A 13,023-nucleotide genomic window follows, 5' to 3' on the forward strand; every position below is an offset into this window, starting at 1 on the left:
CACGGAAAATAGGGCACTGTGGATGGATTCGTTCACTCCTCTAAACTCTCTCTTTCGCCATGCCAAGAGTTATGGCTGTGACTGATGCTAGCATGCAGCCTGTAGGACTGTGTCTCCAGTAACCCCACAGTACAGCCAGTGAATGAGTATTTCTTCTGAGAGGAGCGGAGAGCCTCCGCTAACACCAAGCGCCTGACAGCTGCTTAACGGAGGGCAGAGGGCTGTTATCACATTGCCCGTCTCCCTCTCTGCACAGCCACACAAGGCTACCATAGAGGAGAGTAGAGGACAGCTACAAGTTCTGTGCAACAGGAATGGCTTCTCATATACATTGAAGACAATGAAATGCGCAAAGTACACCATTTATTCAAAATGTTAATACAACCATCAGTATTTTCCAGTAATTACAAAATCAGTAGTTTTAATCGTTTCTTCTTCTTATTAACAACACGTCTTTATAAAATAAACACTGATCAACCATTTTCATTTTGCACATCTGACAGACTGTTTGATACACAAGCACTGGCCACAACAATAGGAAAAAAACAGTCGAAAGACGGAACTGTCACTGTAAATTTGGGTCATATTAGTGGTCAGATAATACAGATATTAAACATTTGGACCCCTGGGAATTCCTACTTACACGTAAATACAATGGACACGATGAAAACAACCTTCTGCCTGGCATGCTGACATAAACTCAGCAAAAAAAGAAACGTCCCTTTTTCAGGACCCTGTCTTTCAAACATAATTCGTAAAAATCCAAATAACTTCACAGATCTTCATTGTAAAGGGTTTAAACTCCGTTTCCCATGCTTAAACAATTAATGAACATGGACCTGTGGAACGGTCGTTAAGACACTAACAGCTTACAGACGGTAGGCAACTAAGGTCACAGTTATGAAAACGTAGGACACTAAAGAGGCCTTTCTACTGACTCTGAAAAACACCAAAAGAAAGATGCCCAGGGTCCCTGCTCATCTGCATGAAAGTGCCTTAGGCATGCTGCAAGGAGGAATGAGGACTGCAGATGTGGCCAGGGCAATAAATTGCAATGTCCGTACTGTGAGACGCCGATCGTCCTCGCAGTGGCTGACCACGTGTAGAACTGCACAGGATCGGTACATCCGAACATCACACCTTCGGGACAGGTACAGGATGGCAACAACAACTGCCCGAGTTACACAGGAATGCACAATCCCTCCGTCAGTGCTTAGACTGTCCGCAATAGGCTGAGAGGCTTGACTGAGGGCTTGTAGTCCTGTTGTAAGGCAACAACGTCACCTATGGGCACAAACCCACCGTCGCTGGACCAGACAGGACTGGCAAAAAGTGCTCTTCACTGACAAGTCGCAGTTTTGTCCCACCAGGGGTGATGGTTGGATTTGCGTTTATCGTCGAAGGAATGAGCGTTACACCGAGGCCTGTACTCTGGAGCGGGATCGATTTGGAGGTGGAGGGTCCGTCATGGTCTGGGGGCGGTGAGTCACAGCAACATCGGACTGAGCTTGGTGTCATTGCAGGCAATCTCAATGCTGTGCATTACAGGGAAGACATCCTCCTCCCTCATGTGGTACCCTTCCTGCAGGCTCATCCTGACATGACCCTCTAGCATGACAATGCCACCAGCCATACTGTTCGTTCTGTGTCTGATTTCCTGCAAGACAGGAATGTCAGTGTTCTGCCATGGCCAGCGAAGAGCCCGGATCTCAATTCCATTGAGCACGTCTGTGACCTGTTGGATCGGAGGGTGAGGGCTAGGGCCATTCCCCCCAGAAATGTCCGGGAGCTTGCAGGTGCCTTGATGGAAGAGTGGGGTAACATCTCACAGCAAGAACTGGCAAATCTGATGCAGTCCATGAGGAGGAGATGCACTGCAGTACTTAATGCAGCTGGTGGCCACACCAGATACTGACTGTTACTTTTGATTTTGACCCCCCCTTTGTTCAGTTTATGTCTCAGTTGTTGAATCTTGTTAGGTTCATACAAATATTTACACATGTTAAGTTTGCTGAAAATAAACGCAGTTGACAGTGAGAGACGTTTATTTTTTTGCTGAGTTTAGTTCATATTTTTGGTAACACAACCAGGGCTCTAAATTAACATTTTTCATTGATAGCACTGGTGCTCCCAACTTTAAAAAGTTAGGAGCCCAACAAATTGTAGGAGCACCAATTGAGATTTTGCATAGCCTATATGAATAATATATATATTTTTTTTATTTTACCTTTATTTAACTAGGCAAGTCAGTTAAGAACAAACTGTTATTTTCAATGATGGCCTAGGAACAGTGGGTTAACTGCCTTTTCAGGGGAAGAACAAAAGATTTTTACCTTGTCAGCTCAGGGATTTGATCTTGCAACCTTTCGGTTACTTGTCCAACGCTCTAACCACTAGGCTACCTGCTTAGTTCTACTTCTGAAGCCTTGTAAATACATTTGTTAATTATAAAAAGGTGAAATGTTGATACAAAGTCATTTGTGGAATATTAGGTTTTTGATTATGTAAAAGCACTATTTTCCTATTGAGATGCATTACATTGAAAATGATACACCGTCTCTTTAAGAGCGTCAAGTTCGTGATGACAACATGCAAGAGATCTGTCATTCATTCATTGCTATGATCATGAAAGGAGCTATCGCTTTTCCTTTCTGTGCCACCAAATGTTTGGATATACTGGTAAAGTTACCAGGTTGTTAGCTCGCTAATGAGGTAATAAACATGAAAAAAATGGTTAATGGCGTGGGACATGATTTTACACTTATGAATGTAAAATGCGCCTAAACTTCGACAGGAAGAAAAAACGTTGCGCCGGTAATATGGGTCTAGAAACAAGTCGTTTTAGCTGTAATAATGGTGCATGACACTAATGTATCTGCGCTCGGGAAACAACAGGTACAGCGAAGCCTTATCATTACAACAATTATTATTAAAAAATATGAAATATATATTTTCTCTCGCACTGGTGCTCCCAAATTAAAACTGCAAGATATTTTGTTGCATATGCGACCAAATTGATGGCACTTTAGAGCCCTGAACACTTAAGTTGCCTTATAGAGTACCACAGTAGGCGTCATAATACCCATAAAACCTAACAGTCAAAACAAGGAATTGGTTCCAATAATTTCCCCACCATTCATTTTTCCCATAGGGGACTTTAGAAAAATGTAAAATAAGGGCTGTGTTTTGTGTAGGCTTACCTTAGCGTGACGTTTTGATAAGTGTAAATCTCTCTAGGACGAGGTGAATTTATCAATATAATTTGCCTGTATTTACCCCTCCAAAATAAAATTTTAATTAGCTGCTAATGTGGCTATCATAAAGAACAACAAATGCCATGATGATCTGAACGACATTGCTGAATCAAGACAAAGGTAAGAATCTCTGGATTAACTATCTAATGTTAGCTCAATTTAGTAATGAATGAAGTGGCTACATTTATTTAAACTGGAAGTTTTAAAATGACACAACACCTGTTAGCAAAGGTAGCGGCAGGGGCGGCAGGTAGCCTAGTGGTTAGAGCGTTGGGCCAGTAACCAAAAGGTTGCTAAGATCGAATGCCTGAGCTGACAAGGTAAAAATCTGTCATTCTGCCCCTGAACAAGGCACTGTTCCTAGTCCATCATTGTAAATAATAATTTGTTCTTAACTGACTTGCCTAGTTAAATAAAGTTTCAATAAATAAAAAATATTAAACAAGATGTCAGCTAGAGATAACGTACAGGGATTTGTAGTTTTGCATTATGTCTACTTTGACACCAATTAGCATTTTAGAATCTGAAAGTAAATAGAGCCTAATATATTGACAAAATTCTCCTTGTTCGAGATAGTTCTCAAAATAGTAAGCCTACATGAAACACAGCCCTTATTTTAAATGTTTCTCAAATTCCCTATGGGAAAAATGAATGGTGGAAAAATGATTGGAACCATTTCCCCGTTTGACCGCTAGTTTTTATGGGTATTATGACATCCCCACTGTGTGGCTCTATACCTGTAACTACATAGTTATAAGAGCAACTTAGTGTAAAGTGGTACTAACTTGTGTTATCTTTGTCTCTATATGAATGGCTGGAGTAATGTCACAACAATAACAACATTGACAACTTACTATGCAATTCTGAGAAAAGTTGACCATTTTTGACACTATACACGGGCAAGACAGGGCAGTTGGGATGGCGCTAGGTACAGGAGATAAGAGGACAACACTGACACAGGTGGGCCGCCTTCCCTGGTCCCCGTCCCCAGTCCATGTCCCCCTCTCCTTTGGAAGACTACTTGGCACCCATAGGGGCACAATCGGAGGGGGGGGGGGGGGGGGGGGGGGCAGAGCTGAGGGTAGCTGGTACTACTACTGCTACTACACTGTAGTATCACTACAGTACTACTACAAATCTGAGGGTAGCAGACAATTGTCTACTACTACTTTATACTTTATGTATCCACAGGTTAAAAGACAATAACACAGATGAACCAGCCTCTTTAACTACTTCCTACAACCCAACTTTTCATTGTGTAGTAGGTAGGTGCTTCCAGTGTTGGAACTTGGACTACAGACACACATTCTACAAAATAATACACAGTGGGCTACATCATGTCAGATACCATACATTTTCTGAGTTAATATGCATGTGATGGTAATAAGCAAGTGTTATACTTTGCCTTGCCAAGTCTCTTAGTTTTCAACCACTTTTACTGAGCCTGGTGGAATATGCCTAGACTCAGACCTGTTTGTGCCCTTCGTATTTGATTGAGTTGCCAATACAGCACACAGATAGATCTGGAAACAGGCTATACACAAGCTACAGATGACTGGACAATAACCTTGTCAACTCCAAAGGAACATTTTCATTCTAGAAGGTGCAGTGCTTCTAGCCTGGTTCCAGATCTGTTTGTACTGTTTTGCCTACTCCATGTCAATGGCAGCAATGAAGCTGGCAAGACATCACAAACAGATCTAGGATCAGTGCTTCACAGGAAAGGAAGATATACTGTACTAATAGCTCATCCTATTGCATTCACTCTCCATATACATAAAGAAAATAAATACACTGTAGGAATTTGCAAACCATATCCTTTATACATAAAATGATTCTTCATAAATAAAAAGCTGGAAACGGTACATACAGTGCATTCGGAAAATATTCAGGCCCCTTTACCTTCTCCACATTCTGTTACCTTACAGCCTTATTCTAAAACAAATTAAATAGTGTTTTTCCTTCATCAATCTACACACAATACCTCATAATGACAAAGCAAAAAAATAAAATAAGATTTTTATTTTTTTGCTAATTTATAAAAATAAAAAACAGAAATATCACATTTACATAACTATTCAGACCCTTCACCCAGTACTTTGTTGAAGCACCTTCGGCAGCGATTACAGCCTCGAGTCTTCTTGGGTATGACGCTACAAGCTTGGCACAGCTGTATTTGGGGAATTTCTCACATTCTTCTCTGCAGAACCTCTCAAGCTCGGTCAGGCTGGATGGGGAGCGTCACTACACAGCTATTTTCAGGTCTGTCCAGAGATGTACGATCGGATTCACGTCCGGGCTCTGTCTGGGCCACATTCGAGACTTGTCCCGAAGCCACTCCAGCGTTGTCTTGGCTGTGTGCGCAGGATCGTTGTCCTGTTAGAAGGTGAACCTTTGTCCCAGTTTGAGGTCCGCTCTGGTGCAGGTTTTCATTAAGGATCTCGTTGTACTTTGCTCCGTTCATCTTTCCCTCGATCCTGACTAGTGTCCCTGTCGCTGAAAAACATCCAGGTTTCCTCCAGACATAACGATTGGTATTCCGGCCAAAGAGTTCAATCTCTTTTGGCAAACTCCAAGTGGGCTGTCATGTGCCTTTTACTGAGAAGTGGCTTCCGTGTGGCCAAAAAGGCCTGATTGGTTGAGTGCTGCAGAGATGGGATAACCTTCCCGAAGGACAACCATCTCCAGAGAAGAACTCTGGAGCTCTGTCAGAGTGACCATTGGGTTCTTGGTCACCTTTCTGACCAAGGCCCTTCTCCCCAGATTGCTCAGTTTGGCTGAGTGGACAGCTCTAGGAAGAGTCTTGGTGGTTCCAAACTGCTTCCATTTAAGATTGATGGAGGCCACTGTGTTCTTGGGGTCTTTCAATGCTGCAGACATTTTTTGCTACCCTTGTCCAGATCTGTGCCTCAACACAATCCTGTCTCGGAGCTCTACGGACAATTCCTTTGACCTCATGGTTTGGTTTTTGCTCTGACGTGAACTGTGGGACCTTATAGACAGGTGTGTGCCTTTCCAAATCATGTCCACTTGAATTTACCACAGGTGGACTCCAATCAAGTTGTAGAAACATCTCAAGGATGATCAATGGAAACATTTAAAAAAAACTGTTTTCACTTTGTCATTATGGGGTATTGTGTGTAGATTGATAAGGATTTTTTATTTATTTAATAGATTTTATAATAAGTCTGTAACGTAACAAAATGTTGAAAAAGTCAAAGGGTCTGAATACTTTCCTAATGCACTGTATTTTCAAACATTTATTTTTGCTTAAATTACCTACAAATACACAAAAAGACATGGGCATATCAAACACCTTTTCACCACCTTTATCGATGCAAGTTCAGATCTGGACGGACGATGAGTTTAATGCTGCATTGTTTCAAATGTCTATAGTGCAGTGCTCCAATCCTCCTCCTTCACAGGAGCAGATAGATCGTTGACTGTAATACTGTTTGGTTATTTACATTTTAGTCATTTAGAAGACGCTTTTATCCAGAGCAACTTACAGGAGCAATTAGGGTTAAGTGCCTTGCTCAATGGCACACCGGCAGATTTTTTTTCACCTTGTCGGCTCGGGGATTCGAACCAGCAGCCTTTCAGTTACTGGTCCAACACGCTAACCGCTAGGCTACCTGCCACCCTGGTATAAACCATTCCTTCCCTTTTCTGAAATTAGTCAGCATTTGAACAAGAATACGTCTTAAGAAAGAGTATCCCTCTTTGTTTCAGTAATAACACAGGGAGAGTGTTCTGATATGTTGGGAGTATTTTTTCCTCAAACACTTTCAGAAACAGTGGATAAAGGAAGAATGTGGTTTGAAAACAGTGATTCAGTCAAAAGTTGTTAGACACCACATACGCTTAACATGGGGAGAGCACGCTGCCTAGCCATCCATCCCTTTATAGGGCACCAGAGTTCTCTCCTCATAGGGGTTAAGGGCCATCTCGTTCCACTTCCTTACCCTCTACATCAACCACAATCTATCACAGTGGCATGCCCGTTCTCCGGGGGGGGTAGGGGAATCCTCCATACTCTTATGGTCTATGGACCATCTCAGCCACCCACTCCATAGGGAGATCAACAGTGTTGAGCTATTACCGTTTGGCTCTTCCCCAATTCATCTTTTACTCGATTTCTCTAAGGGTATCCTATCCTCCATACTGGTGTGGCCAGGAGTTGAAACAGCAGTGGGTAGGAAAACTAGGGAGTAGGGGCAGGTAACCAATCACCTGGCTGAACCAGCTCCACTCCTATTGCATTCTTGAACCTTGGCTCCGCCTTTTGGTGTCCCGCTGTGCAATCTCTTCCTGCTTCAGTCACATGACCATCCTGCTCTGGTACACTCTATCCGGGAAGAAGTTACCCTTTGACACAGATCTACGATCAGTTTACCCTCCTCGAACCCTAACCTTAATGCACTGGAGGAGAAGATAGTAAACCTGACCTTAAATCAGTGTCTTGGGGTGACCTCCACCCCTCCCTAGGAGACACAGCAGCAGCTGTAGGAACCCTTTAGTTCCTCATCATCTATTGGCTGTTTCAGTTTGAGGATGGGTGGGTCCCCGCTGGCCGGGGTGTAGTAAACTGCGCTGCCATTGGAGGAGACCAGCGGCATGCGGGAGTCCACAGGGCTCTGGGGCTCGGCGGTTTCTGTGGAGCCGTTTCCAAGGTGACCGTTGAGGAGAGGGTGGTTGAGCAGCTTGGCGGCCGACCTCTGCTTTTTCAGTTCTGATAGTGTCTGAGCACGCTCCCTGGGCAAGGAGGAAGAGTCCTCGGGCAGCTGAATGGACGTCATACTCTTCGTGTCAGGGGACGGAGCCTCACCATTGGTGGCCGGCGACTGACTGGGAGCGGGCGTAGACGTCGTCGTGGAGATGATGCCGTTTTGTTTGATGACGCCACTAGGGTCTTTAAGGATTTTCTGGAGCTTGGGCCTCTCCGCTACTGGCTTCACCGGAATCACCTGGGAGACAGAGGACATTAAGATTACTGTTACTCAATACTGTTACCAACTACTGCTATCAATTACTGTAACAAACCTTTACTATGATTGTCTCCACAAACGAAATAGATGGCTAGTTGACTAACTAGACTAGAGGCTGGTCATTACTTTGTTAAAGGATAAGCTACGTGGTGTTGTTGACACACACAAATATGATTTGCGTTTGTGATAAGATGTAAGATAGGAGAAACATTCGTCCGTACTAACCATAGTAACAGTCGTATTGATCAGATGGCTGCTCTCCTGGTCTGTCTCCTTCTCTTTCTCCTGCTCCTCCCTCCCTCCTTCCCTCCCACCTCTCCACACGATGGCCTCTGTCTCGTATTCCTTCACACGAAGGTTGTGTCTGTCAGACAGGCTGGCCCGCCGCACCACTTTCCTATACAGAGAGGAGGAGAGGGGTCCAGGAATTAATTCAGTGGTCATGGTTTCTTTATCCTAGTCCTGGCACATTTTAGTTTTATCCCACGCTAGTAACTGGTATTCCCAGCACTAACACACCTGATTCGGCTAATAAGAAAATGCAGCTATTAGTTAAATTATGGGTTAGTGGTAAGCTGTAACAAAAACAGCCCATCCCTTGTGTGGAGGCTCGCCATTGAACAGCACTACTGCAGAAGAAAATAGTGAAAAAAACAACAACTAGTGTGCAGTTTCCTCTCCGTCCAGCAGAGGTCAGTACGTACCCACGGCTGCCTGCGCTGGATGTCCTCCGACACAGGGAGGTCTTGTGTTTGAGCTGAGACTTCATGATGATATCGTGTTTGTGTTTCAGGTCCAACAGGATGGCCCGGAACTCCTCGTCCTCACACAGGTCTGCAGGTCACAGAAAGGTCAGCAGTTAGAGCTCACACGGAAACCGAAACACAACCATCCACAACTACTGCTCTGGGGTGGCCGTGTGGGTTTCTATTGGGTTTTAGACCCTAGTACAGTGATCACTTATACAGTATAGCATCACCGTTCTCATGATAAACAGCAGGTCGGGGCCAGACCACAGAGATAGAACAACAGGGGGTCATAAGGCTCTCTCTAAAGTTTTCATCTCTACAGGGCCGACTTACCAATGGGTGTCTCCTCTAGGTAGGTCTTGGCATTGAGGCTGGCACCGTGAGAAACCAACAGCTCTGCTACGTGCATCTGGAACAATGGCGAGTATCTATGAGTATTTACATGGCTATGCGCAATCATGTTCAGAGAGCGCGTGTGTGTGTGTGCGTTTGCGGTTCATTCGTATGCATCTGTGCGTCCGCGTTTGCCCTCGTGTGCCTGAGCCCGTGTGTACGTGTGCCCGTGTACGTTTCTGTGCACTCCGCGTGTGTCCGTGCTCTGCTCCCCTGTGTGTGTGTGTTACCTCACCTGGCCCCAGCAGGCTGCAGCGTGGAGCGGCTGCCATCCGTCAGTGTCTCTCAGGTCCATCCTGGCCCCTCCCTCCAGCAGCAGCTCTGCACCCTGGACGTAGCCGTTGGCTGCTGCAATGTGGAGCTGCATGGGGGGGGTCATACAAGGAGAGGAGACAGATGGAATGTCGTCCGTTTCGAGTGTTCGCTACTTCAGCAAATATTTGTTATTTGAAAAGATCGCCTGCCGACTGTTTTGATATACAGTGTCTAATGCCCTCTTGGGATCCTTTTGTGTCGCTCTTTCTGTCCTTTCTCAGAAATATATTAACCATAGATAGACTGGGACCGAAGTTGGAAGCGAACTCTGATAGGGCGGTTACGGTGGCCGTATTACCGCCACACCAGCAGTCACGAGTCATGACGGCAGTCAAATTCCACATGGCCATTTTGTTATGGTGATTAGGCTTCTCCAAGCTCTGATGCTGCTGATGGTCATTAGTAACCTACCAAACTTGCTAACTGCCTGGTACTCAGCCCTCTATTGTCCCTCTAATCACTCTGACATCAATGCAAATGTGATCTAAAATCTAAATCAAAACACTTAATGAGAGCCCATGAGCTGATGTTGCATAACATTTCTACTGGCTATGCAATTGCATGAGAAAACTGAGTTTTGATGGCCTCTAATAAAAATTGTTTTCTATAGGCTAGGCCTACGATATTTATTCATGACATTTCCGAATATTAAGCACATTGCTTCGCTTTACAACAGGAGTATAGCTTATCTGGCTGGCATGAAAATGAACTATGGTAAAAGCTTCATCCATCGTTATTTACAGTGCATTCTAAAAGTATTCAGACCCCTTGACTTTTTCCACATTTTGTTACGTTACAGCCTTATTCTAAAATGGATAAAATATTTTCCCCCTTAAATCTACACACAATAGCCTATAATGACAAAGCGAAAACAGGTTTTTTGAAATGTTTGCAAATGTATAAAAAAAAATAAAAAAAACAGAAATACCTCATTTACATAATTATTCAGACCCTTTGCTATGAGACTCGAAATTGAGCTCAGGTGCATCCTGTTTCCATTGATCATCCTTGATGATCAATGTTTCTACCATCATCCTTGATGATAGATGTTTCTACAACTTGATTGGAGTCCACCTGTGGTAAAGTCAATTGATTGGACCTGATTTGAGGTCCCACAGTGCCTCGACACAATCCTGTCTACGAACAATTCCTTTGACCTCATGGCTTGGTTCTTGCTCTGACATTATATAGACAGGTGTGTGTGAAACATCTCAAGGATGATCAATTGAAACAGGATGCACCTGAGCTCAATTTCGAGTCTCATAGTAAAGGGTCTGAACACGTACGTAAATAATTTATTTTTGTTATTTTTCATACATTTGCTAAAATAAAATGAAAAACTGTTTTAACTTTTGTCATTATGGGGTATGGTGTCCATTGACGAGGAAAAAAAACATTGAATCCATTTTAGAATGTAACAAAATGTACATTCATAACGTAACAAAATGTAGAAAAACTCAAGGGGTCTGAATACTTTCCCTAATGCACTGTATTATTTAGTATATGTAAAGACAACATGAAATGAAGAATACTCTGATTGGTGACAATATTAACCTATCACTTGTGAATGATGCCCAGCTTGTGCATTAAGGCATGAAACAGCGCGTCTTTTTTTGTTGTTGCGACTTTTCAAATCATAGTCGCACACCTCATGTATCCTAGCCCATAGGCCTATATGTTTTGATAAGGTTTGTATCACAACTAAAGTGGCCAAATAACTTCTTAATATTAAGCACATTCATCTGCTTTCTAACCGGTGTGGAGCTTAACTGGCATACATAAACTGCGCGAGATTTTTTACTTTGGGGGAGATCATTTTCTCCATAAAAATGCACTTTTATAATAAAGCATTACGCCAAACCCGGCGAGAATGACAGTTCTACGTTTTATAGGCTGCGCATCAACCGCCTCCTTCCGACCGGAGGCCTTATATCGCGCTTTAACCACATGCATAATCGCATTTGCTGTCACTTTCGAGAACAGTGTTTTCCAGCTCATCGATTACATTTTGGAACATTTGCGCGTATAGCCTACTGCCGTGTGCGCATTGCTGTGCTGATAATGTGAAGAAATTGCCTCCATAGTTTATCAACATTTTAAGCTAAATGATCAGCCTCATTGCTTTTAAATGTTTTTTTTGATGTGAGTGGTTGTATTCATTTGGATCTATCGCATCCCCCAACTGTTCTAGCGTATGTTTGGAATATTTATTTATTGCACAGAAGGACAAGTTGACCAATAGAATAGGTAATTTTTTGTGCTATGGGGGATGGTAGATTGACATGGGCTAGTGATTTTTCTGTTGGCCTACTAATCTCTTTGGATGATGAAAAGAGAGGTGCTTCGAAGCACGGCAGCTGGAAAATTTAAATTACTATTAGCTTATTATATTCAGCCCAAGGGCACAACGGCCACAAAAGGTATGGATTCTTTTAGGGTGCATTATGACCACACAAGGGGGATGCCGCCGGGAAATTCGAGGTCTGGTGAGAATATTATCAAGTGCTTGTCGAATTGTGAATGAGAGAGTGATGAAGTATGTGCAGCTTGCGACTTTTTTCAAATCATCATTAGAGTCCCATCACGCAGCCTTAGAATGTATTAAACATCAAAACATATAGCCCGACGTTTGTATCACAACTGAAGTTGCATAAATAATTCTAAATGAAACATATAGGATTACTAGTTTCTTTGTTAACCGCTCAACACAGAATAGCCGCATGTGCACACTTCCTTTGAAATGGTTTGGGAAAAATATGTTCAATTGTGATCTTCATACTATAAAATTTAAAATTGCCACAGAATCCGAAGCAAATATTGTCTGCTAAATGAACTAGCGTGAAGAAATAGCAATAATTTTTTTAATGGTCTGTTTGAGATGTTTATATATTTTTTTAAAGTGTTCTTTCTCCAATTTATGCTCTATCCACAAATACAAGTATAGTATGAGTCAATAACATTTGGGTATGAGTTAAAAGAATATTAACTTTTAAAAGTGAGATGTTCACGAGACAGCTACTTTAAAGATTACCTCTGGTTGATAGTCAGCCAAAAGGATCATCCCTTGTCCTCGCCTGGCCTTTCTTGCCTGCCTGTACATCTTTCTCTCTCTCCGTCTCTCTTTCTCTGTGCGTGTGTCTCCCTCTCTCTGTGTGTGCGTGTGTCTCCCTCTCTGTGTGTGTGCGTGTGTCTCCCTCTCTGTGTGTGTGTGTGTGTGTGTGTGTGTGTGTCTCCCTCTCTCTGTGTGTGTGTGTGTGTGTGTCTCCCTCTCTCTGTGTGTGTGTGTGTGTCTCCCTCTCTCTCTGTGTGTGTGTGTCTCCCTCT

At 43.2% G+C, this 13,023-nt stretch overlaps 1 protein-coding gene across 2 annotated transcripts in view; it reads right to left on the reverse strand.

Moving 5' to 3' along the window:
- Positions 1-346: 346 nt before the first annotated feature.
- The window catches only part of LOC129814847 (protein phosphatase 1 regulatory inhibitor subunit 16B-like), a 134,568-nt gene continuing 121,891 nt past the window's right edge, over positions 347-13,023 (reverse strand). For both annotated transcript variants that reach the window (XM_055867936.1, XM_055867935.1), the window contains exons 7-11: positions 9,620-9,745; positions 9,325-9,400; positions 8,947-9,076; positions 8,468-8,639; positions 347-8,221 (exon numbers count right to left, since the gene is read on the reverse strand). In XM_055867936.1, the coding sequence (XP_055723911.1) occupies positions 7,739-8,221; positions 8,468-8,639; positions 8,947-9,076; positions 9,325-9,400; positions 9,620-9,745 (987 nt within the window). In that variant the 3' untranslated portion in view covers positions 347-7,738. The remainder of the gene's footprint in view (positions 8,222-8,467; positions 8,640-8,946; positions 9,077-9,324; positions 9,401-9,619; positions 9,746-13,023) is intronic.

The sequence above is a fragment of the Salvelinus fontinalis genome, chromosome 18, assembly GCF_029448725.1.
Source record: "Salvelinus fontinalis isolate EN_2023a chromosome 18, ASM2944872v1, whole genome shotgun sequence".
NCBI lineage: Eukaryota > Metazoa > Chordata > Actinopteri > Salmoniformes > Salmonidae > Salvelinus > Salvelinus fontinalis.